Raw genomic sequence first — 25,759 nt, forward strand, 5'->3', positions numbered from 1 at the left:
AGGAATACATACTGATTTCAATTGCTGTATGCAGGAGTTTCTTAAACATGAGCTGAAGTAGAAGTTCCATTTTTGGCTGAGAGTACTTCAGAGACAGTCATCCTAAAAAATGTTATTCACGTGAAAATGGATCTCCTCATAACAAGAACAATGTTTTCTTGGGCTTAGAAGACCCAGATGTGTGGATGAAGCTACTTTCTGGTTTATGCACTTTTGCTGTATCTGGGAGCTGTCCATCTGCTCTTATTTTATTACATTCCAAGACTGAGTTGCTGGTAGCAGACACAAGCAGTTAATCAAAGAATTAAATTGACAGTGTGCCTCCTAAATGGCAACTTTGTTGCAAGGGTTCTTAGGTTGAGATGCAGTCTTAAAAAAGCACTGCCAAAACTTGGTTAGGAGCTAGCTTGGATTTTATGATGACTCTTTCCATTTAGTGAACGGGAGAAAAATGAGGACATGGACTAAATTTACAGTCCATGTTTTCTAGCCCAATGGAAACTAATTAGAGTAGGAAATTATCAGAGGATCCAGACTATAAGGAAGGCCTTTAATGTATACACCAAGTGTCATGAAGTTATTTTGAAAAATGACCAAAAGGATGCTCAAAAGATTTCTCAGAATGAAGTTTCTCAGAATTTCTGTGTGTGATTTATTTAGCAAGGCAAAGGATTCTGCTTACATACATGTGAGAGGGAAAGCTGTTTGTTTTATGAGTGCTATACCTTAAAACATACAATCTGATTCCAGATCTGTATTTCCTTTCAGGTTTTCTGTATGCCTTTCAGTTTCTTTGTACTTGCTTTTCAAAATTGGAAAAACACTTCCCTGCTTTGTTCAAATGATCTGAAAGCAAATATTTCAAGGCCATCAGTGTTCTGAGTAAATGCTGAAATCTGTGATACGATTTGATACTATTTTTATAAAAGTGAGATATATAAGCAGAAATTAGTCATAGAAATTCAGAAATTATTGTTAGAAATTCAGTTGTAGCTGCTTAAAATATTTTACAAGTAATGATCCTAGTATGAAACCTCTTCACTTTGAGACAATGTAACTAATCAGTATGAAGTGTGCAAATGAGTTAATTGAGTTTGTCAGGTTGGCATCTTAAGTTCTAAAATTCCGCTTCACTTTTAAGGAAGGTGCTTTGTCCCTTAGCTGTTTACCCTTCTGGTCTCCTAATGTTCCTTGGTGGTAGAGTGAAGTTCAACTCCCAAATTGTATTATTAATTGCTGTGTGCAAAAAGCAGTTCCAATTTTAAAGAACCAGTGTTTTGAGAGAAGCAACTGGGTCAAAATGAGTGATTTTTGTTATTTAGTAAATAGTAATTATGTCAATGTAGGTTGTGTTTATTTACAGGATTACTACAGTGCTTTCATTTTGAGAGGGAATGCTATAATATACAGACACTTTAATGTTTGTTACTTGTCTGACAGCATCCAGATCTGATTCTCTGAGTGAACTCATTAGTTTCAAGGTGTTTTTTACGCAGTAGAAAAAGTAAAACATTAGTTTTTCAAAATACAACCTTTTTTCGTAAATTTTACTATATTTTTGCTTTGCCTTTGCTTAGCATATGAGGAAATAATTAATTTTATTTCTATTTAGGTGATATTTTCAGTAGGGTGTTTTCCTTTACAGTGTGATGTTATAGTTTGGATTTTTGCACACATCAGAGAAATATTTGTGCTATTTTTTATTCCTAGGTGAGGATGAACATGTATACGTACGTCTTCATTGACACTGAAAATAAAATCAGGTTTCAATGTATTTATCCTTTATATTTTGTTTTATTATTTATAGAAAAAACCTCTGAATTATACTGTTATTTATCTTGTACAGTTAGATGACCTGTGAGGGATTAGCAAATAACTACTTTTATTTGGTCTGAATGCAACTTCCCACATACAGAAAACTGTAGTTTAATTGAAACACAATAGTATGTCTAAGCTTATTTTGCCTACAGGTTACTCTGTTTTCTGTTTCTAGAAAAGTTAAATTAAATTAGCACGTACAAAATTAGGCAGCTCAGATGAGAGCAAACTGTCCTAAGAGGTTAGATAAAGCAGTCTGCATTGGTTAATACAATACGTTTTCTGCATCCCAAGGCTACTGTTCCCATTCCTATTAATAAGGTTACAGAATCCTCAGAATCCCATTTTTTTCTCATCCATCTCTCACAAAAGATTGCGTTACTTGCCTAGAGAGATTTTAGTTTGTTGTTCTGCTTCCCAGGTGTCAGCTTTGTGGTAGCTGCTTACCCTGAGCAGCAAATCCTCGTGCACAAAATGATGCTGCATGTGCTGATGGCAGCCAGCAGTGCTCAGGTGAATGGTACCCACAGATGGTACTGACCCTTCCACAGATGGCTGCACTTCCCAGTGTCCATTGATGCTGCCAGGAGACCATGTCCTTGTGTAGGCATGATGGCATGTTGTGAGAGAATGAACATTTTACTTCCATATATTCCAAAAATCAAAAGATCAGATCTATCACAAAAAAGTGTCCAGTTGTTCTGATTACCTGTTTCTAGCTGGAGAAGGGAATTACATAGAGGCTTAATGGAAGACTGCTGAAAACTATAAAAAGTCTTGCTATTACGTAACAAGATTGGTTTTAAACAGGAAATAAAATTTTTCCTCATTGTGTCTATCATACTAAAGACTTCTTTATTTTAATATAAAGTCTTAAACCTGTTCCTTTTCATTTTGAACAACTAAATCAAAACCCCACTCAATTGACCAAACCAAAGTAGTATAGCAGATTCTGTTGATTCTAGGTCACAATTAGTTGTTTGCTTTTTTAAAAATTTTTAAAATTTGTTTCAATTAAGAAATAAATGAAGCATGACTAATTTAAAAATAAAAATTGTTTCTGAATTATATTTGAATATTTTTGTACATGTTAATTGGCTGTGTATGTTTTGGTGGGTTTGTGCATGTGGATTGGTGTGTGTGCTGGTATAATCTATGTTATCAATCTTAAGAGAATATTCAGCAAGTAGGCAATGAACCAGGGTTCTGATTACAAATTGATGAACTTCTGCTTGCAAGATAACCTTATTTGCTCCCTTTAGTTCAGACATGAAAGTGTTGAGAATGTGAGAATTTTTTGCATTGGTCATGACAAGGTCAGTGTAACAGAAGTCTTAAATTGTTACCTATTTTAACTGTAGTATCATTCCTCTTCTGAAATAATTAGTTCATAGAATCATAGGGTGGTTTGGGTTGGAATGGACCTTAACCCAAAGCAGATGTATATTCATGCTAGAAACAAATATAACTAAGCAAACTTATTGTGATTTTCTTAGTATTGCCAGAAAAAGAGAAAGTGATGTTAAAACTACTTTTCCTATTTGCAGCCCTGCTATAGTGAGCAGAAACTTTTCAGTGAAACAAGTAAATCTTGTTAGTAATAGGTAATTACTAATTAAAGCTTATGGAATATGTTTTGTTTTTTAATTTTGAATTTAAAATATATATGTACTTGTGGTAAAACCAGGTTTAAAACTTTGTATGAAATAATCATAAAGGCTGTTATGTGTAAAATTTTTCTTACATAATTGAACCCTTGACATTAATATTATATGGTAAAATATAAGATCTTAGTGTGAATCCATACAGGTGATGCAATACACAAACCATAGCTTGTAGTTTTAGGTTACTGGAAAGTGGAGGAGGAGTCACGGCACAATAGTCAGGGTAAGGGGAATTGTGGGGATTTGAGAGGAAAACAGATTTACCCAAGCTAAGAGGAGTAAGTTTCCTGTACTTCTGCTAGAGGAAGAGGAGAGATCCTTAAGGATATATCATTAACTCTTTAACCCCTAATCATGCAGATGTTCTTTTGTCAGTTCATTTGTACTCAGAAAACAGACTGTACACCTTCCTTCTCTGTACATTGCTGAGTTATTGAAACCACTAAGCAACCAAAAATAACAATAAAAATAGCAAAACCAAAGACCAAAAAAAATCCCCTTCCAAGCTAACACCCAACAAAACGCCCCCATCATATGGGGTAATTTCTAGAGCCATATGTTTTGTCCTGTCCCAGAGGGAATGTGTGTTTGTATTTTCTGGCCCAGATCCTTATTGATTTTTATGAATCAATACACTTTTATTGCTTAGGTCACTGACTTGGCATTTCTTTAAGTTAAAAAAAAAACAAAAAGCAACCAAGCTAACCAGCCAAAATCCTTCTGGTTTTGTTCTGCCAAAAACTAGGTTGCTACCCTGCATATACTAATAATCGGGACTGTAACTTTGATTAGACCATCTGGACCATTTGTTGATAATGCTCTATCCTCACATTGTAAAGAAAGTGGATATTTTTACAAGCTATGTTTGATTGCAAAGACACATAGGAAGAGGAAGAAGTATTGGCTCTATCTATGCTCTAGAGGTAAGTCTGCATGCTTTCGTAGAAGTGAAAACCTTCATTTTTTCATCTTCAGGGCCCTCTGTAGAATTTATAGATTCAGAGAAGTTTGTGAAAGATGCAGAGTTGTCAGAGGTGACATTTTTTAGATGTCTGAGTACATTTGGGTAAAAATACTGATAGCATGAACAAATCTGTTTTCTGAGATAGTTTTATCACAACATGGATCTTAACGTGCGCCAGTAAGTGGAGAGGCCTTCAAACAGCACTTTTGTCTCTCAAGCAACTCAGTTCTAGTATCAAGTGTGTCTATGCTAGAATCTTCTCTTAAACCTAGAGAGTATCCTGGAGAGAGTGTGTATATGTAAGAAAGTGAGTTAATTGTAAAAAAACAAGAACCAAAAAACCCCAATCAAACAAACCCCAAAACTCACAGAGGAAATGAGGGAAGGATTCTGTTACAGAGAGTTGGGATTTGCAGTCAAGTATATAATTCTATCATTACTTTTTCTCTGTTAAGTATTCAGTTTATTTTTTTTCTACTGTTTTTTTCCAGCTATCTCATAAACAGCCTACCTAACAACAGTTTGAATCTGGCATCCAGCAGGGCTGACATTCTCATAATTGATATGCCTGTGTTGATGAAAAATTTCCCCCACTTGGATTCCAGCAGAACACTCCGATTACAGGGAGTGCCGAGCACAGCAGAAAAATCATACATTTTTAAAAATGCATTTTTTTAGATGATTGATGATCACTTTATTAAATATCACTGTTGCTACGTCTCTGAGTAATGAAATAAAACATTCTTCTGAGCTCCAGGGTCTGGAGCACAGCAAGGCAGCAATGCCACCATCACTGGGATGCTGGGTGGCTTAAGACAGGAGGAAGCAAACTCTCAAAGCTCTGTTCTAATAAAGTAGAATTAATTGTCAACAGCTTTGTATTATCTTTGCAAGAAATTGGCCCTTTTCTTGATATGAGTTAATTGTCAGTGTGGCCTTTGCACTAATTTCGTTGCCAGGAACAAGATTTGTATTCATACTCCTTTTCTTACAAGATGAAGTGACTCATGAAATGCAGTTAAGAACCTTGCTTATGATGGGAAACTTGCCCTACTTCAAGCATAAATTTGTGAGGATTGATTACTTCTGTTTTCTTCCATTCTTGCTGCCATATTTGAGACTGTCTTTTGTTTCAGCAGTTCCCGTATGCTTGCTTTTACAGTTAAATGCTCAAAACAATGAACTTTCATCCTTCTTCTGGAGCTTGATTACTCTATCTTGTATATTTTATTATTCCATTGTCCCAGTTACAGTATCCTTGCTACACACGCTACTGGGTTTAGACCCAGCCTAATGGTATTTTTTCATTAGAATCATGTTTTTATTTTGTTGTAGCAAAAAATCCTTCCAGCAAGGTGACAGGCTGTGCAAATATTTTGGTAATTTGGTGTGTTTACTCCTGTAACTAATTACTTTGTTAAATGGTGACCTCAGTGCCCAGTGGACCATAGTATTATTTCTGCTGTCGGTGTTACTTTCAGGTTTTGACTTTTTCCCTGGGTTAGTATTGGCTCCTACGAGACATGAGAACTAACAAAAACATCTGTTGTCACCCTAGGGAGTTGTCAGGGTTTCATCCAGTGTGTGGTGTGCAGATGTTGATCGTATTTTCACTACTCAGTACCACTACAATTGATAATGGTAGATGATGTTCTGAAGGAATTGGAGACTTTAAGCCAAACCTGCAGATGTGAAATGTGTTGGAAGGGAAGGAAGACTCAAAACTCCCATTCCTAAATCAAGCAAACAGAAAGTAGAAAAAATTAAGAAGGATGATACCTCCCTATCTCCTGAAAAAATGGCTTAGATCATAAATCTTTTCTCTCAACACGTTCTGCTTTGCCACTAGGCACCTTCTACTGAGCTAATTGGAAGCTCACAGGCTCTTTACTCAATCCCTGCTGTGTTAGGGTAAACATCCCTTTGGCTGTCAGGACACACTGTTCATATTCAACTTGCCATCAACTCAGACCCTGGCAGAGGAAGTGCTAGCTTTATAATGCACTTCCTTAGTTCTGGACTGTGTGCTATCATTGTGAGCTTGGCTTTACATAGTGCTCCACAATCTTTACACTCCCTTTTTCTATGTTATAATCCCTATGAGATGGTACTATCCAGAGAGGTGGATAGTAGAATCATAGAAAGGTTTGGGTTGGAAGGGGCCTTAAAGATCATCTGGTTCCAATCTCCCTGCAGTGGACAGGGACACTTTACAATAGACCAGATTGCTTTAAGCTCCATCCAGCCTAGTCTTGAACGCTTCCAGGGATGGGACAACTAGAATGTCTCTGGGCAACCTGTGCCAGTGCCTCAAAGCTCTTGTAGAAAAATCCAAGCTCCTTTTTTTCCTTTTCTGACTGGTACTTTGCTTAAAAAAAGACATTGGAGACTTTCACAGGGTTTGTTTTCATATGCTAACGGCTGCTGTGGCTGACTGTAATGGGAGACATACACAAGACCGTTCTGGTGAGAGTGTAGAGTATGAGGGCCCAGTGTCTCTCTCTCTCTTTGTTTGAATTGTATCAGTTTTCATAAGTTGGTTGAGAGACAAAGAGACTGCATTTACTACCATACCTGCAAAGATGTTGCTGGAGATCATAGAAAAGGATAACTAATGAGGTGGTGTGTACTTTAGTAGTCCACAAAGATCCACTTTGTCACCTGTAGAAGCAGTAGAGTTGTGTAGATTTGATGGTGTGATGGATGAAGCGAATAGCTATCGGAAAAAAAGTGACTAGAAAAGAAAATAATGCTTTTACTGTTTTACTGTGTGGGGTTTTTTTTTCCCAATAGCTTCTGTTGTGTGTAATTGCTTAGAACTTTCTGTTAAACATCCTTTATTTTATAAAATTATTAGTAGAGATTGGAGTTTGCTTAGTTTATAGTTTTCTGTTACTGCTGTGGTTACCTGCATGAGAAGAAATCAGTGTGGGAAAAGATTTCTGTGGATCTGAGGGATTCCAACTTAATTTTATAGGTAATAGTGGTGGGTTTTTGGAGGAAATAGAATTGTTTCATCATTTTTGAATCCCATAAAAAATGAAAAGTGAATGAAGGTAACAATTTTTCATTTTAATTTTCACAGCTCTTTCTATTGACCCAGTCAATAACAAGGAGATGTTGTTTCTGTGGAGAGCCCTTTAAAATATATTTGTTTTCCTTAAACACCACATTAAAAAATCTGATATATGACTTAGTCTTAAGGAAGAAGCTTCCTTCACAGGAAGTTCATTTTATTCAGCAGAAATCTTTTGCAGCCTGAGGTGAGGGCCAGTAGATGCTTCTAGGCAGTGGTGATTGCTAGTGTGGGCAGCAAGTAAAAACTACACACCGCTTTTAGTTTATTGGGCACTTTACAAGTGGTAATAAATTGAAGCCTTTGAATTATGTGTGATGCATCCCATGATACCTATGAGGACTTAGAAAGTGACCAGGAATAAAAACATCCTTGAATCCTTTTCTTAGAGTTGTATATCTGCAGACAAAATGGGATTCATGATACATATGACTTCTGCTTTTGTAACCTGTAGATCCTATTTTCCTTGTTACACTACTTTGTTAGGATAAAAGCCATACTTTTTAACTAAAAAAAATCTTACAGCTTATGCCTTTCTCCCCTTCCTCCCCCCCCAGTTTCCATCAGCTGAATCTGAAATGCAGAGATAATATTTATTTCTCAAATACATCCCCTAGTTACATGTATTACTTCAATGTCTTGTTGCTGAATCAACTAGAATCAGATGTTTGGAAGATGTGAATTACTGATGTATGAATCATTACCTTTTTTTTTTTTTTTAAACTAAGGCTTAATTAAGCCCTTTCTTCTTTTAAGAAGTAGTTAAGGTGAAATTTTTAAAGTCATGTGATCCTTGCATGGGATTGTCAATGACTCTCATTCACAGATAAATTATGGGGGGCACCTGCATCTTGAAAAGCTGTGTGAGGTAATTATGCAGCACGGTAAATGGAGAAGATCTCTTAAGCTTCAAGCTGATGAGTAGGTTCAGTAAAACACATCTCCTGAATTGTGTAAAGTGTGACAGCCTGCTTTGATGAACTCTTCAATCTTTATGCTGCTGTAAACTCTTTACCAAATAATTAATATAACATTTAAAAGAAAAAATGGGCGTTCTAGGCTCTGTAATAACATTATCACATTATCACACAATTGCAGGATATAAACAAAGGGCATTCAAGATTGAAATTTCCAGAGTAGCCATAACTTTATTATCTGTCATTGTCAACTTCTGCTCTCACGAAGATCGAGCAAATTAAAACTCAATACTTTTTGATGATTTAACAATAGTTATACTTTAATTTCTTTTCCCTCTTATTTAATCTTACAAAAAAAGAGCTAGAAATTTAAATTGACGTATCCTCTCACCTCTGTTCATTACCTTTCCTGCTCGGGTGACAGTAACTGCCTGCTGTGTCATGCATAATTCATAGGTGGAGTGAGTGTTCAGAGGTAACATATTTTTGTAACATATGCTGTATTTGCTGCTTTGATAAATTTTGAAACCAAAAACTGCAGACTCATGAGACAGAACAATGACTGCATTTAATCACCTCACTGGCCCTCTGCTATTAATGCAACTCTGCCAAGGCTGCTTCTGAGCATTCAGGCCTCTAAGGAACTTCAAAGAGTTGCTGTTCTCATTTAGAAAATGACCTATCAGAGTAGGAGCTTCACGTACAAGTTTTGGTACAGGAAGATTCAGTCCTGCATTGAACAGGATGTGTTATGAGAGCCAAGAATGGACTCTATGTATCTTTATTTTCCACTAGTCCATCTTCTGACTGCTTAAAAAGGCAGTGTTCAATGTCACTGTCATGCATCAATTCCTAGCAGTTTATCTCTGCTACGTGCACAAGAACTGGGGTGATCTCTGTGCCGCTTGAAGTTATTCCTGTTTTTAAGGTGATGAAGTTAAGAGAGTCAGAGAATTCACTGAGCTTGTTCTCATTCTATATAGCATAAGTAACAATTAATGGGGCTGTAATATGCAAATCAGACAGAAATTTAGCAATCCTCTCCTCATTCCCTTAGATTTGAGTCAGCATCTGTAAATTTGGAACAACTGTGAGTGTTTCCTTGCACCATAAATGCATCAGGTGCTGTATTTGTATTCTGCAAGTTTTGATACTGGGTAATTTGGATGCTGATATTTAGTGTCTAGGAAGTGAACCAAAGTAATATAAGTTGGCTGAAAGAAATAAGAAGCTGCAAGAAGAAAAAATTCTTGTAGATTAAGAACTTTTGTCTGTCATTTATGCAAGGGAGTCATGAGATTGACATTATACAAAATTGTTTTCATAGTAGTGGGTAATAAATGAAGTCACATCTACTTGATTAAATAATAGCACTCACACATTTCTTATAGTGTGATGTAACTGGGCTTTTAGAGGGAAATGCTGAGTCTAATGAAATTATTTTATAGTAATCATTAAAACAGTTAGCTGGCAAGTAAATCTGCATTTGCAATATTTTGAGAAGTACAGCTGTATATCTTTGCTCCAGATTGCTGCACATTTGTGTGCTCTCTGACTCCCCCCTGCACCAAGTTCTTGCAGTTTGAAAGCTGCATGGCACTCTGTAATCTCTGAGTGAGAAGTGTTGTGTGCTAGTAAATAGTTTTAATTACTTATTGGCTGACCTGCTGCTCTTCAAATATTTATGTGCTGCATACTGGAACTTATTTTCCTACTTCAGGATAGGCTGAGATATAGCTTTATATCCTGCAGAGAGCTGCCTTTAATTCATTGTGCTTTCCTTTATGATTTTAATACAGTAAGAATAAATGTTATATACTACCCTTGAATCAAAAAAGCCTTAGAGATTACTCTTTTATTGAATTTGGCAGATGATAGAATGCTTCTCTGGTGTTCTTCAAATCATTATTATGCATGTGTTTTATGGTATTACCAGCCTGTTATATTTGCGAGTCTGTTATTTTTGGTCCCACTGCCTTTCTCCTTCATCTTTTATGCTGTTATCTTTAAATACTTCTGAAAAATTATGAAGCTGTTTATAAAAATGTATATGCAAATAAATTCTATTTGAGGCTCGGCACTGAAGATGGCCAATATTCCTATAAAATATTGATAATTTGCTATTTTGCATATAAAGAAAATGCGAGTGTTTAGGTCCATCCTTTCCATGTTAAAATATTTGATTGGAGTCAAGTGAAGTTCTCAAATTCCTGTTCAGCAAATTTTTGTGGTGAAAACCTGTCCTTTCAGCTAAGGAAGTGAGTGGTTAATTCCTTTTATGTAAGGACCAAAATTCCTGTTTTGGAGTAGCTATAGTACCATGTGCTTTGTCCTTTAAGCTGTGGACTGCATTTCCTGATCCCTGGCTTCTTTGTGATTTTTGGGCAATAGAAATGTGATTTTGAGAATGAGTTTTAGTCATTCTGTATTTCACAGAGGAGGGGAAAAATTTCCTTCTGCAATTCAGTCTAGATCTCCTTCTCTTGGATACTTCTGGTAACACATGCATGAGAGTATTATGAAGTTAATGCAATGAATGAAAGCATCCTGTTTGCTAATGGGTACGAACCTCCCTTCTGTGGCTGAGCAGGATGGAGAAAAGTACCCAACTGAAAAGATGCTGTGAAGTTTAATTGCACTGACAAAGCAGTTTGATACTTACTTTGTAAGTGGTGTTTGAGTATATCTTTTGGTGAAAGACACTTTCTACTTTTGTAACATTTCAGTGGTGTATTTAATTGACTATTCCTGGCAGTGAATAGTTATTTTATTCATTTTCTTACTGCAGGTTCTATCACATAATTATTTTGTAAAAACTACTCTTGTAATCTAGATCCTAAAGATCATAAAAAATTTACTCATAATACTGCTCTTAAAATTAGAAAAAAAAAGTTATTTTTCTATTTTTCATCCTTTCATGGTAGTAAAAAAAAAGTGCCAAGAGGTAATGACTGGAAAACTTGGAACTGTGTATTACTTAATGTTAACAACAACAACAACAAAATTACAAGCAATCAACTAGAGTACTTCCTGTAATCAAGATAAGTAAGTTAGGTAACTTCCGCATTGTTTCTTACTTCTTTTTCTCATTTTTAAGACTGGTTTCTTGCATTTGTGAAGCACTTTGAGACCTTTGGATAAATATTTAAAATGTTTTTACATCTGTGAAAGATATTTCTTGTTCAATAGTATATAGGTAGTTTGGCAGTTTTCATTTCATGACAACATCTGTATCAGTTTTATTTTAAATTGTATGCTTACTTTGATTTGCCTTCTGGAAGGTGGGAGGAAACAAGACAGGAGGATAACAGAAAATGCATGCACTTTTCTGCCCTTCTCTGTGCTTTTCTATTAAGGAACCCTTTTCTGTAACTTTCTATAAGTTTCAATAACTCAGTCCCATCTAAAATTGCTTCCTACATTTTTGCAAGTTTAGTTTCTATCATATTTAATCTACTCCACAGGACTTTTAAAAATATATTTTGAAAGGATGATCTCAGTGTAAGGCTTGAACCACAGAAAATACATTTCAAGACAAATGTCTTACATGGTAATTGTCCAATCTACTTAATGTACATATTTCTGTGGTGTGTAGGGACCAAAGAATAATGAAATATGTCCTTTCATTTAAGTGTAGTGTCCCCATTAATAAAGTGAAATGCTTGTTTGCCCTCTTGTCTGCTACTTTATAATTGAAAGGGCCTTCAGAGGATATTTTAATGCAATAATAGTTTGGTCTTAGAAGACATTAATAAGAAATGCTCTGTTAACTATGAAAAAGGAAAATAAATTTATAGGCTAGGTATTAGTTTGACTAATTTTGTGAAATGTTTTCAGTGAATGCTTTTAGCCTGTGCATCACTGACTTGTCCTATTCCTTTCCTTATTTATATATTGTTAGACAGTAAGTTCATTTGTTACGTAGTTTTATAACACGTTCAGAGGTTATTTATTTCTATCAATGGGGTTTAATACACAATCAGAAGCAACAAAAGAAAACTTAGTCTTATTTTTATCAATAAATTTACATGAAATTATTCACACAAACTGTTTAACTTACAGTAAAAGCTTACGTAACTATGGATATAAACTCCTGCTAACTTGAACCAATAGTTTTTAAAAAGCACCATTTGTCTATTTGAATGCGTCTACGTTTGCAATGACTTGGTCATTTTTCATTTCCTTATGTCATCTGGAGTTCTCAATTGCTTCTCTTTTACACATCTGTGTTAATATGTTTGTCTTATATAACTATTGTAACAATCTTTACTAGTAGGTTTTTAGTATGGCTTACTTTGTGATTTCACCTACATTATGCCTGCATTGTCTTTGTGTAATACCAAGACACTTCAAATCCTACATATATTTATTTTTATAAGGCTTCTATGCAGCAGAAACTACTGTTGCTCTTGTTTTATAGCTGCAGGGTGAAGACATGAAGAGATTAGACAATGTGGCTGAGGATTTTCAAAATTTGATGACAGTCAAAATTTGATGACAGAACAGGGACTTGCAGCATATCTCTCAATTCTTAGGCACTGGTATGGAAATCTGCCAGCCAGTTTTTCAGTTATTTGGAAATACTGTTTCACATCAATGGAAGTGTTACATTATAATACTGCCATTAATGCGTAGAAATTTTTAAACTTTTAAATGAATCTTTTTGTACTTTCTTCAGATTTCAGATAACGTAGGTGTCTGCTGTTTCATATTCTTAAGTGAGAACCATACCCAGGAACCCTTCATTTGACAGACTGTTGTACTATTTGTGGAATCATGGGTGGAACACTATATTTTACTAGTCTAGTTTCCCTCGTCTCTCAGGTCAAGGTTTTAGAATTAATTCCTCTACTGCAGCACTTCTTATCAGTCAAAGCAATAATGTGAAAAGGGAATTTTGTACAAGTAACTCATACCAGAAATATGAAGGGCACAGAACATAAAATCTGTGAGGATTGCTGAAGGTTTGCAAAAATGCAACAGAGAAGCTGGCGACTGGAAGAAGGGGGGGTGGGGGAAAAAAGGCTTCCTTGGTCAGCATAGAAAGATAGAAAGTAAGGCTCTGGTTATTAGACAAGATGCTTCTCAAAAATGCCTTGGGAATGCAGATAACCAAGTATAACATCTTAAACTAATAAGAAAACTTTTGTATTCTCTTTTTGACTTATTTTTCTTAATCTTACGGATTTGCAAACACCAAATTATATAGCTTGTGAATATTTTATGAGAGCAAAATGTTGGGTTATCTCATCAGCCATGTTTTCCATACATCATTCTGGTTCTTTTATTTAGTGAAAGGAATAATGTTTGTCTGGGTATCAATAATTAATCCTTTGAAACAAGTCAAACCATAGCTACAGCACGATAACTGACGTCAATGTAACCTAATATTCAAAGAAATGCTGAGGATAGGCCAGTTTAGAAGTACCTCTTAGCTCACATTTAGTTAGTTTAGCTTTTGCTTTCTCTTTCCTGCAAGAATGATTCTTGCAAGGGGTTTATAAGTCTCCATAAAGCTGCTTATTTCTCACATTGCCATTTGTTTTGTTTATTAATATTCCATTGAAGATCTCTGTCTTCTAAACTGCAGTGGATCAGGTGAACAGCTGCAGGGTTTTTTTGTTTTGCTTGTTTTTAGCACTGGATGAACTGGTACTTAGTAACTATTAAGATGGAGACTGTGGATGGTAACTACATGTGACAGAAGGTATCTGCCATGGCAATATATTCAGTAGGTACCTGAAGTCTTAACATTCACTGTACATTGCCCACCTTCTGAGAATGCAGCATAATATTACAGTTTTATATAAATTGAAGACCCCTATTTGGAAATGTCAAGGTGGCAAGTGAATGTATTGAAGGACATGGAATTGAATTATTGACAGAAGCCTAATAATTTTAAACAGTGTTTTAGACATTTGCCTAAGAGAAAGGAGAAATAATCTTGTATGGAAAATTATTCCTCTTCACATAGCACCTCATGGTGGCTTTGGGGAAACAGGTGAATGAAAAGGAAAGGAAAATAAATATAGATTCCTAATTTATAAGAATGGCCATTATGAAAGTGTTGTTGGTATGATATAAAACATTTCTTAAAATGCCAGGCTCTAGGAATGCAATGCTCTTAATTGAAGGGCAGTTAGTAGAGATAAAATTGCTAGTTGCTGGCATCATTATCTAAAGCAGCCCTTTCCTAACTGCTCCAAACTATATTTTTTTTGTTGTATTATTGCTGCATACTTTAAACTAGGAGCAGCTGCCATTCTGACAGACCCTTTCTCATCTCATGTTATCTAGGATGGAATTCAAAGGCCAACACTGTTTGCTTCAATGGTGTTACTGTTTTTAAACATCTGCTTAAATTGAGCCATACTACTTTCTCTTGAGTGATGTGGGTATGACTTAATGCTGTGTATCTCATTAAAGGTGATACTTAATGATTTTTGTGTGATATTCAACTAGTTACATGTTAGATACATGGGATTATCAAATCCTTTTCTTTGTTTCACCACACTTCAACCCAGTTCTTTTCCCTCACATTACCTGCCTGTTTCCTATGTTTTTTAACCTATTTTAGCAGGGTGCCAAGTTTTTTCGGTACCATACATCAGAGAGTTCTTTCCAGGTTGTCTTTAAGGTGTCCTGTGCTTTTAGGTCTTTAAAAAAACCAGATTATTCTTAGATGATGTTTTAAGGCTTCGTAATAACTTTCTGATTTTATTTTGTCTTATCCTGAGTTGAATGAGGTGTCTGTGCAGTGGTTCTATGTTTGTACAGAAATATAAGAGGTGAAATGAAGCAAGCAGGACTACATTTTGAAAACTGTTAACTGTTTTTGGGTAAATTTTGCTTTTTTTAATTCTTCTTCCTTAAAGTAACTGTGTTCAAGAATCCCAGAACTTAATGTAATCAAAATCAATATTTATTGCTGAAAATAGAAGACAAGCATTGAAGTTTCTGGTCCAGGTCTGTGTCAAACACATTGGTAGAACACTGAGTACTGATTTCTGCACATGCCTTCTCATCATGCTCTCTTTCATTTTGTCACTAAGTTCAGGAAAAATATATTTCACAATATACTGCTTCTCACTTAATCTACCTGAATGTTTCTCTCATCAAGTAATTAAAATAATGAAAACTGGTAAGCAGAGTGGATAAAGATCCCTTACTTGTAATACTGAACTTGTAAATAATTAAACAATTATTGTCACTGTCAGGTTATTATTTTAAGCACCTTTTTCAGGTATTGGTGTTGGTTACTCAATGCTTTGAGATGAAGAAATATCAATGGAACAAGACTATGTATTTAATAACAGGACTGATTTTTGTGTTCAGTATATTAAAAAAAGCAGCCTTCAAACCTCCTTTAGTGATCTCTGCACAGTTTCATAATGACTTGGGGATAAACTTTTCCTAATACTTAACTGCCAATTAAGTAAGATAAAAAGCTAGCCATGTAGATGAAAAATATAAAATATCCCAACTGAATACAAATATTACATAACAGCAACTAATCTGCATATTAATTACAGCTACAATAATGTCAAGAGCTAGGCTGATCATGAGTCTGTTCCAAATCATACTTGGCAGGGGATGATTGTTTTACTTAAATTTTAATTAAGAAATAATATGGGTGGGAGATTTTAATAGATGTGAAATAAGTAGTATAAATACAGAAATACAGCCAATCAAATGTTTTACAGACTTTAATACCTATAGTGAATCAAATACTGAATAGGTTTGTCATGTCTTACTGCTCTGTTCTATTGGCAACCAGAATACAATACAGCAAAAGAACTATAGGTTATGAAAACCTTTTCAAAATATAAAAGCTACCTTTCTTCTTTGATTAAGTAAATAGCTTACTATTTCATTGAGTGCTAGGAAATATTAAATTATTTTTATATCTTATGAGCAATCACATCTAAAGACAAAAAGATTGGGGGTAAGGAAGAAATGTGCACAATAAAAGAATTTTCTAACCTTAATACTTAAAAGTTCACTAACATAAAATGGATGTTTTCATTTGGCTCTTTTTTTTTTAGTGATCTGTAGTTCTGTGACTTTCTGTAGCAAGGTCTATAGTTGTGAGTGTTTTTAGCAAGGTATGTATCTGTGCACTTTTAAACAGGGGGTGCTGGGTGGAAAGATCAAAAAAGACTCTGGTTTCATCTTCATTCTGCCAGTGAGTTCTCTAGTGTCTGAGTTAGGCACCTAATCACCACCTCAGTTTCTTATCTGAGAGGAAGAGATAATTACACCTCCTTTACTATGAAAAACACATTAATTCACTCAGTATAAACTTGTACAGAGTATGAAAGCTCACTGTGCAATGCAGAGGAGGATGATGGAGCAAAATCTGGTGTGTGAAGCTTACATTCTGAAAGACAAACTCTAGCAGTTACAAAAGGCAGAGAAACTGGTGGGAAGAGAGAAAGAAATGGCATGTGTAGTGTTTTAAGCAGTCTGTAGCTGTCAGGACACTGTGGGGCTCCCTGTGGGCCGGGGGCTGGCCCAGCGCCTTGGCTGGGGTGGTGGGACAAGGCTCTGGCCTGGAGCCTTCTTGGGGTCAGCCTGGAACAGCAGCCTGTGGGTCTGGCAAGGGGAGCTGGATGTGAGCTCACCAAGGCTGGATGGGACAGGGCTGTGGGAGCCCTGGGTGGGGCTGGAATTGTGGTGTCCTGGGCCACTGCAATACACAGAGGGTATTGTAGTCAGGGGAAACCCTGGGGACAGTGGCTATGACTAGTGAGGCCTTGGAGACATGTCTAGGTTGCCTAAGCTTCAGTATTTTACCTTGTTACAAGATCTGGAGTATAAAGCCTTGTGTTCTCTTTCCTGGTTTATAACCGAAGCCCTGATGGCGGCGAAGGCATTTCTTTGGGACTGATCTGTATGGCTTTGTGATGCTTTGGTTCACCAGTTGGCTCCAGCCAAGCATTGCTCTGCTGGAAATGCCTCATGCTGTGCTGTACATCGCTGTCCTCTGCAATGATCTCATTTCTGTAGGTTGTGCTCTGTGCCTGTGCAGCACAGGATATGTCTTTCAATGCCGAGTGCAAAACATCTGATTCACTATGTCCAAATTTGTCAGTGAATGAGGTCCAGTTATGCAAATACGGAGTAATTTTTATCTTCTGTTGTGTTATTTGCTTGGGAAGTGTACTGAATTACTGTTGTAATTCTGAATAATTTGTTATTATCAATATAGCAACATCACACTGTGCTGTAATCGCTGTTAAGAACATAGAGCTTGCTTTCTAGGAGGGAAACTCACAGAGAAAAAAGTCTGATTAGCTAATTAAATTGCAGTGTTGAGATTCTCTATAAACGACTGTTGGTCTCCATATTATATTTTAGCATTGTTCTGCTGTTCTTTGCTGACAGATTCAGTGAGATTGCTTTATTAGTTAAGTGCTGCTCTCAGGGAGCGTCCAGCTGTCTTCTCAAGGCCATCTCACAGCTATAGACTTTGACCATCACAGGGTAGTATTTCTACTGTAGTAATAACCATATAACCAGTATCAAGCATCTTTGCTCGTATAAAAGATATCCTAAAGGAGATTAATGGTTATTGATTTCCTGCTTAGTGGCCTACAGACAAGATACCTGTAAACAAGATCTTTCAAGCTGTTGGTCTGTGCAGAGTGCTTGGAGCACTAATGCAGATCTATGGGTGCAGTTCAAGTAATCAGTACTTGCTGCAGCACTGAATTTTGCTGCCTCTCCTATTCTTGTTTAGCATAACTTGTCAAGTAGTCAGGAAGTCATTAGTATTACGCTGTCACGAAAAGCATTCTCATGGCACAGTCTGATACTTTGCATCCGATATGATTTAAGCACTGTAAAATCCACGCTGGCTTCTCCTGTCATTGCCCTTGCTGTTTGTGCAGCACCCATGACTGTAGCACATAGCAGGCAGTTACAGAGCATGGCATCCTTGCTGCAGCATCCATGAGAGACTGATATGAATTCCAGTGCATGTGACTCATCAGTGAGCTCAGTGCAGCTGAGGCTCCTCTAATTTCTAGCTCTTCATTCTATGAGAGCCACTTACTGACAGAATAATTCCTGTGATACATTAAACACTTTCATTGAAACACAGGCTCACTGATAGCATGGCATCTCCCTGAAGATTCTCTATGATGTATTTTGTTCCCCTCACACTTGATAATTGCTGTCTTGTTACATCCTCCTTCTCAGTGAAGGTTTACTCTGATAATGAATTCTAGTGATAGTAAATTGTACATAAATTACGTTCACACCTAGTATGCGTTATTTTCAACTGATACATCAAAAGGTCTTTCAGTGTACATCTGACATTCCTTTCTATGTAACTCTAATTGCATACAGAGCTGTTGTCAATTATGTTGCTTGTAAGGAAGGAACATATAGCATATTTGGTGCCAAGTATATGCTTTGAAGATGTAACGTCAAGGAGAGTTTTATTCTATAGTTTGGTACCTTATAGAGCATTTCTATTTCTCTTATTTCTAAAGAGATATGGGCAAGTAGGTTCTTAATTTCATCTAGCAGGGATCCAGGAAGACAGATTTTCTGTTTTTTATAGCACTGCTATATACTCTTTCTACCTGTATATTGGCTTTCACTGTCAAATTCCTAAACATTAACTAACCCAAATACTTACTTTGCAGGAGGCCCAGAAGATCAATGGTGGTGGAGATGCACAGGCAGATGGAGCCTGCAAACCAACAGATGAAAAAGAGGAGAATGTGGCAGCAGAAGTGGGATGGATGACGTCTGTGAAGGATTGGGCAGGAGTCATGATATCTGCCCAGACATTAACTGGCAGAGTACTTGTAAGTTTTCTATGATTTTCTATGTTTTTATTTTACAGAACATTTTTAAGAAGCACTGTGTCCCAGCTTTAGTGGAGGATTTTTGATTGGTTTGTTGCATCAGCAATGAGTTAATCCCAATTTTCTCTTTTAGAAATAAAATAGCAGACTAATTCCCACTGCAAGAGAGGCAGAGACAGCAAGTAAGAAAAACTGACTTCCAGACCACTCCCCAGCCTGTTTCAGTACTCTGGCCCTATGATTTTGAACGATGCTACAAACAGCGAGTTTATTAATTTCATCTTAGGTGTTAAAACTATAGACCTATTTTATCTGAAAGTAAAATTGTGCTTGGAAAAATGGAAGCAAACTTGAAAAATAAGCCCAATGTTGCAAATGTAGAGAGTGGTCAGAACTGTAAAGCAAAGACAAGATTGAATTGGCTACGCAACAAGATTTGTGATATTTTCAGTAGACTAGCAATGATTTTATATTCTCTTCTTATTTTTATTAGGTTTGTTATCCTTCAAACGTGAACAGCTATGTATCAAATGGGAGACGGGTATTATTAATACGTGGTTTGCAGTGAAAAAATTTGTAGTTTTTCACTTTATTTAAGCGTCATTGCTTTAGAGCCTTGTCAAGTAGTAAAATGCAAGGGTTTTCTGTGGCATTCACTGCAGTAGAAAGAGTCTCCTTTGTCATTTTGATTAGTTTTCTTTTTAGAATGCACGTACTTATAAAATAGAAGCTAAAGTGATTTAAATTCCATTTAAAACTCCAGAGAATCCCAGTGAAACTTTGTAACTAGTTTGGGTTAAACTGAAAAAGGATTTGCGTCTTTGTTTATTTTGGTTAAGAGGTATTTTACAGTAAGCCAATTTTGGACTATAGAGTAATTATTTGGATAGGGGAAGGGAATGGAGGAAAAGAGGGGAGATTGCACTTCTTAATCAAGTATCTTACAGGACAAAGTTGGGGTGAATTAATTGCCACTCTATTGTTTGGTTCTGCGAGCATATTATTTTGATTATTTTTCCTAAAAATACCTTCTTCACTTTTTTATGTTAGTTGCTGACTTTTATCAATTGCTGGAAAGTGTGTTCCCTTGCTGCTTTTAGCATTATATGTTTTCTATGTGCAGCTGCAATACTGACAGTCTTTTAGTGACTGTCTTTTAAAAAACAGTGTTTTGCGTGTTTCCTGCCATCTTCAGCATTAAAAACCCTAAAGTAATGCTTCTAGTTCCAATATAAGTATTGTCATAGAACAGTAATGAGTATTTTGGGCCAAACCACTCCATGTATCAAGTCTAGAAATCCCCCAAACCCAGAGTCCTCTGCTCCCACCTATGCTGTCAGAAATTGCCCTGTGTTGATTTTACCGGGCTATATTGTGAACACAGATAGAAACCAACAATTGGGACCAAAATGTAATATACATAACATAAAATACATTTGACTTCAATATACTGGGAGAACTTACTCAACACTGTTTGATGACTTCATTTATTTCTTTGGGGTATTTTTTTTTTGTACTTAGAGTTTACCATTGCATTTTAAAAGGGACCAGCTGGCCAATGTCATTGGGTTAGGTTATTTCTGAGAATATATTTATAGTCTTGTCAAGATATAGCAGTACATATTGTGCGCATCTGGGTTTATCAATATGACTGGAGATCTGAGAAACATGTAACAGTGAATGGAACCTCTTAGTTAATTTTGGTCAGTTTAGAAAACAAGGTGCATTTATTTTAATATAGCACTCATCAAATTCACTATTTGAATTGACAGGATATAGTTTATGGAGGACCATTTCCAGAATGGACCATTTGGCTGTTCATTTAAATTTTACTTTCTGAGAATATTTGATAAAGGTTAACTGCTTCAATGAACATTTGTGGTAGGGGGTAATATTGACATTCTTTTTAGATACAGGATGTAGTAGAATCAAATTAATATTTATCTTGAAGTGTATTTTTTGGAAATATAGGACTTATTCAGGGATTCCTACTAATTTAATACAGCCTGTTCCTATATTTCTGAATTGAAGTGCATTTTTTTTTTTTCCCCTGAAGAAGAAAGAACTGGTGATTTCAGATTTATGAAATCAAAATTCTATGAGATATCTGACTTAAGAAATTATAGTACACTTTTACCCTGTGAGAGTTTAAATTAAAATCAATCTTATATATCCAGTGTTTGCAAAAAATGCTTAAAAAACAGTCCAATGAAAATGGACTTTGGAAAAGAGTTACAATTGAACTTCATTTCAGCGTGAGCACCTGAAGGCTATTGTGGAACTGCTGCCTGGGTTTATTTGGCAAGTGAAGGAGACAAGTTAGCACAGTGTGAAACACACATCAGTGTGAAGTAGAAGCTTATTTGAGTTTTCTGTGCATGGAAAAAGCTCCCATCGTTATTTTTACCTGGAAAGTCATTTTCTTCACAATGAATCTTAGTGGACTGTCAAGTGCTATTTGTGAAATCTAAAAGGGCTACTTTTTGGAACTTTCTCTGCTGGAGTCTATCACCATATCTTTGCCATGTCTGATCTAGCTTTTGTTTCTTCCCTAGTAACCTTACAAAACAGCTTTCTAATTTATCATATCAGTTTGTCCAGGTGCTTTGTGAATATTAAAACAAATATTTAAATAGCAAGTGCTCCTATAATTACCTCTTTAATATTTAAATGTTATGGCTACTCACAGGTGAAGAAAATAAAGGCCAACACAACATACATGTTCAAAGGTTATAGCTTCATAGTGTAGTACAAAATTGGACATTTACATTGACATTGGACCATTTGTACAATTCTCTAGTGAAATCAAGTGTTTGTATAACAGATGCTGACTTGAAGGCCTTAGGCAACATTGTAGCCATAGAACTAGTTGAAAACTTTTTTTTAGTCAGAAAATACTTTTTTTCCAAAATAATTTACAAAATCATGTGTTTTAGTGCATCTGCTGGAAAGTAAGGGGTGTTACTTGTTATTCATGGTCTGGGTCATTGGACACAATTAGTGAAATGATTTAATCCATTTGGAGACAAGCACTGAAGTCTTCGATAGAGATGATTCCTCTCCACACCAGTTTTAAAAATGTTTAATTCATTGGTGGTTGAGAGGGAAGGAAGAGTTCTGTACCTGAAATGAAAGGTGAAAGAACCCAACCATATTTGTAATCTCCTCCTGCCCTGTTCCATTACATTTAAAGACTAAACAAACAGGAGAAATTAAAACCTTGTTCATTGTTGTTGGGAGCATCATGTGAAACAAGAATGGGAGATGTTAAATAGTTAAACCATTGACTTCTCAATGCATTTGGCCATCACTTGCTTTATCATTATGTCGGCTGAGTGTCTCCTAGCCTATAATTTTTGTCTATAAGAGATGGAAAAGTGGCATGTGCATGGGATTGTACTCATACTGCATTTGTTTCAGAAGTTTATGTGAATATAGTAAAGATGAAGTACTGAAATAGAAATAGACTTCTTACTGCTTTAGCAGCTAAATTCTATTTCTGACATTTCAGAAGTGGTTTAGGCACAAAGAAATATTCACACTACCCAATTTCATCTGAAGGGCAGGCTTTGGAGGAAGAGATTTGTATAAGGTGATCTGGAATGTCCTTCAGTTAGAAACTGTTTTTGTTTTTTGAAGTAGTGCAGCTGCCTAGTCATGGTGCCTACAGCTGTGTGGTCAGAATATCCTTTTTCCCTCATACTTTAGATTTGAACCTAACTTTCTTGGTGACAACCACCTTTGAAAATGTGATTGTTGCTCTTAAATAATGTAGATGTGAATTTGACATATGGTTTAAAAATGTGTCCATGTTAAATTGCATAAGCACATGATTTAAGAAGATATAAATGAACCTGTGCAGTTCTGTTTGCATTTGATGTTGAATGGCATAAATATAAATAACGGTAAAAGGTAACAGTTTACTTAAAATCTGTTCAGGGAAATACTGATTTACTTTAAAGTGCTATGAGGTGCTGTAGATGGTGGAAATATCAGATTCCTGTGGTGGGTTTCTCAAAGAAGAATCCAACATATTCATAATTAATCTCAAGATGCAGGAAATTAAACATATTTGTGAACTGATTTTGCTTTCTGAAATTACATAATTTGAGTAAGAAGAAAAATATTTCCTTAATTAGATGGAGTGTTTCATATACAGAAGAAAGTCATATGTATCTCATTGAATTTGACACAGCTCAATCTATGGAAAGCTTTAGACCCTTGACTGGACTTCTGACGAACTATTAAAAATGGTAGAGGGTCTCACTAGTCATTCAGGGAAAAACAGTGGATCCTAACTTATATAAGTATGTATAGTAAATTTTCCTGGGAAAAATATGTAGGTAGTTTATATGCTTTTTGGTTTAGTTTGCTTGTGTGGTTTTTTTTTTTTTTCAGTATTTTTCACAACTAGATTTGTTCTTGCTGCTTTTTATTTGCTTTTAAATTTTTTTTTCCTGAAGGAGAGGACTCAAATTCTTTTAATGTTGACGGGGAAAAGTACCCACAATCTCTTGTGATAAGTAATAGTGGTCTAGCAGCCAAAGTGAAATTTAACAGTACAGAAATTGTGTGTGGTTTCTCCATCTTTTCAAAGACAGTGACTGTTGTCTCATTACTTTAATGAGAATAGGATAATTTGATATTTGATAGATAAGAAGTTGGAGAAGCAGGAGCATTTGGTGTATATATGTACATTTTTTGACCATGTTCTTGACAGTATCAGCTATTTCACTAGATTTTCAAAGCAGGATGAGAAGCCTTGAGCAAACATGAGTATGAGTATCTCAGAATTCAAATATGAAGTTTAATAAGTTTTCTCAAGGATAAGTAAAGCTCTCATAAATTTACTTCTTTCCTTTTCTTTCAGTTTGAACCCTCTCAACCTGGAAGTGTCTTGTTAACCAATCTTCTTGTGAAACTAACTTTTTTTTTTTTCTGAGCATGTAATGTCCTTAGGATGCAGTTAGACTGAATAAGAATTAATGTAGAATAAAATGTATTAATTGACTAGACAATAGAAATTGAATGTATTCTTCAGTGATTTAGTCTTTCATACTCATAATATTCCAAGCCTTTTAGAAGTCTAAATCTGACATTCGTTTTTCAGCAGTGAAGTACATGCATTCTTTGATAAAAGAATTTGTTTTGCAGTCTATTGGCTCTGATATTACAGTTTTTCTTAGATAGTTAAGCAAAGTTTGGTGTGACTTATAGAATCTGCTAGTCAGGCAAAAATAAATAGTGCCATATTTTCACTTTAGCTGTGGTCTAGGTTTCTGAACTTAGAGGAGAAGGGGAAAGTCCTTCTCAGCTTCCAGATCTGACTGCACAGGCAGGAAGGCACAGGATGTTCCATGCCTTGAGTGGTATGGGTGGTTGGGTGGTGTGGTTTTGTTTGGTTCCCTTTTTCTCATTCTGGTCAATAAGGAAGAGAAATGGCATAAGAATGGAAGGGCAGAGTCTTCCTGAGTAAGGGCATTTGTATAAAGACAGTGCCCAAACTGCTGAGAATGTATCTTGCAGTGTGTCGGTGTAGCTCCACAGATCTGATCATTGCAGGTGTACATTGCAGGTTAGGAACTGCTTGTCAAGGTTTGGTACTTACCTACCTCCTGCTCCTAGGAAATAGTTTAGATTCTGCTCTTCTCTATTGAGAAATGAACTTTATTTAGTTATTTTTAATCTTTCACAGGCCTTGCTGGCACATAAATGAATCCAAGAGATGAGTTCTAGATTGCTTTAGTCTGTGACAATGATGTGGGCTATTTCCAGGGTTTCCATAGGAATAGGAACAATGTTCTCCATTTAAGTTCATGAGATAACGATAATGGAATAGAGTAGGAAGTGTTGAGTAAGTCTTGTTTGTTTCTATGGTAACTGTAGCTAGTTTAAGTTCCAGTTATGCATTTTCTGAATATTTATTTATTATTGACAGTAGCAAGGGGTTTTTTTTGCAGGCTTTTTTGCTTTGGATCAAAGGGTGGGCTTCTGCCCACAGTCTTGTGGGAAAGTTCTTCTATTGCACATAAATCTTTAAAACAAAATTATTAAATTCTGCATGTAAGTGCTACATGTAGATGTAGCATTTCTGATTGTCACTGCACCTAGTATTTTTGGGAAACTGTTATAATTTCAGTGGATCTTAAAGAAATAATGTATTGATAAAACTAAAATAATAAAAATGAGAGCATGCTAACTTCCCCCTATGAGGTGAAGGTGACCAAGAAGACAATTATTTTATCAGCTATGACACTTTAATATGGGAATAAAGGCGAATGATTTAAATTCTTTCACCACCAGCTTGCTTTTAGTCCTTTTTTTTCTTAGTATATTTTGGACAATGCTGTTAGGGACATGGTGATTCTTGGGGTGTCCTGTGCAGGGCCAGGAGTTGGACACAATGATCCTGATGCAGTGCTTCAAATTCAGCATATGCTGTGATTAATATATGCTAATCTTAAACTTTCCTTTCTGTAAGGTTGTTAGTGAATTATATG

The 25,759-nt window shown here is 35.8% G+C and overlaps 1 protein-coding gene across 12 annotated transcripts in view; it reads left to right on the forward strand.

The window, feature by feature from the left end:
• The window catches only part of KCNMA1 (potassium calcium-activated channel subfamily M alpha 1), a 447,551-nt gene that overhangs the window by 111,080 nt on the left and 310,712 nt on the right, over positions 1 to 25,759 (forward strand). For all 12 annotated transcript variants that reach the window (XM_069019298.1, XM_069019294.1, XM_069019295.1 and 9 more), the window contains one exon: positions 19,095 to 19,259. In XM_069019298.1, coding sequence (XP_068875399.1) covers positions 19,095 to 19,259 — 165 coding nt within the window. The remainder of the gene's footprint in view (positions 1 to 19,094; positions 19,260 to 25,759) is intronic.

This window comes from Aphelocoma coerulescens, chromosome 6 (assembly GCF_041296385.1).
Source record: "Aphelocoma coerulescens isolate FSJ_1873_10779 chromosome 6, UR_Acoe_1.0, whole genome shotgun sequence".
Lineage (NCBI taxonomy): Eukaryota > Metazoa > Chordata > Aves > Passeriformes > Corvidae > Aphelocoma > Aphelocoma coerulescens.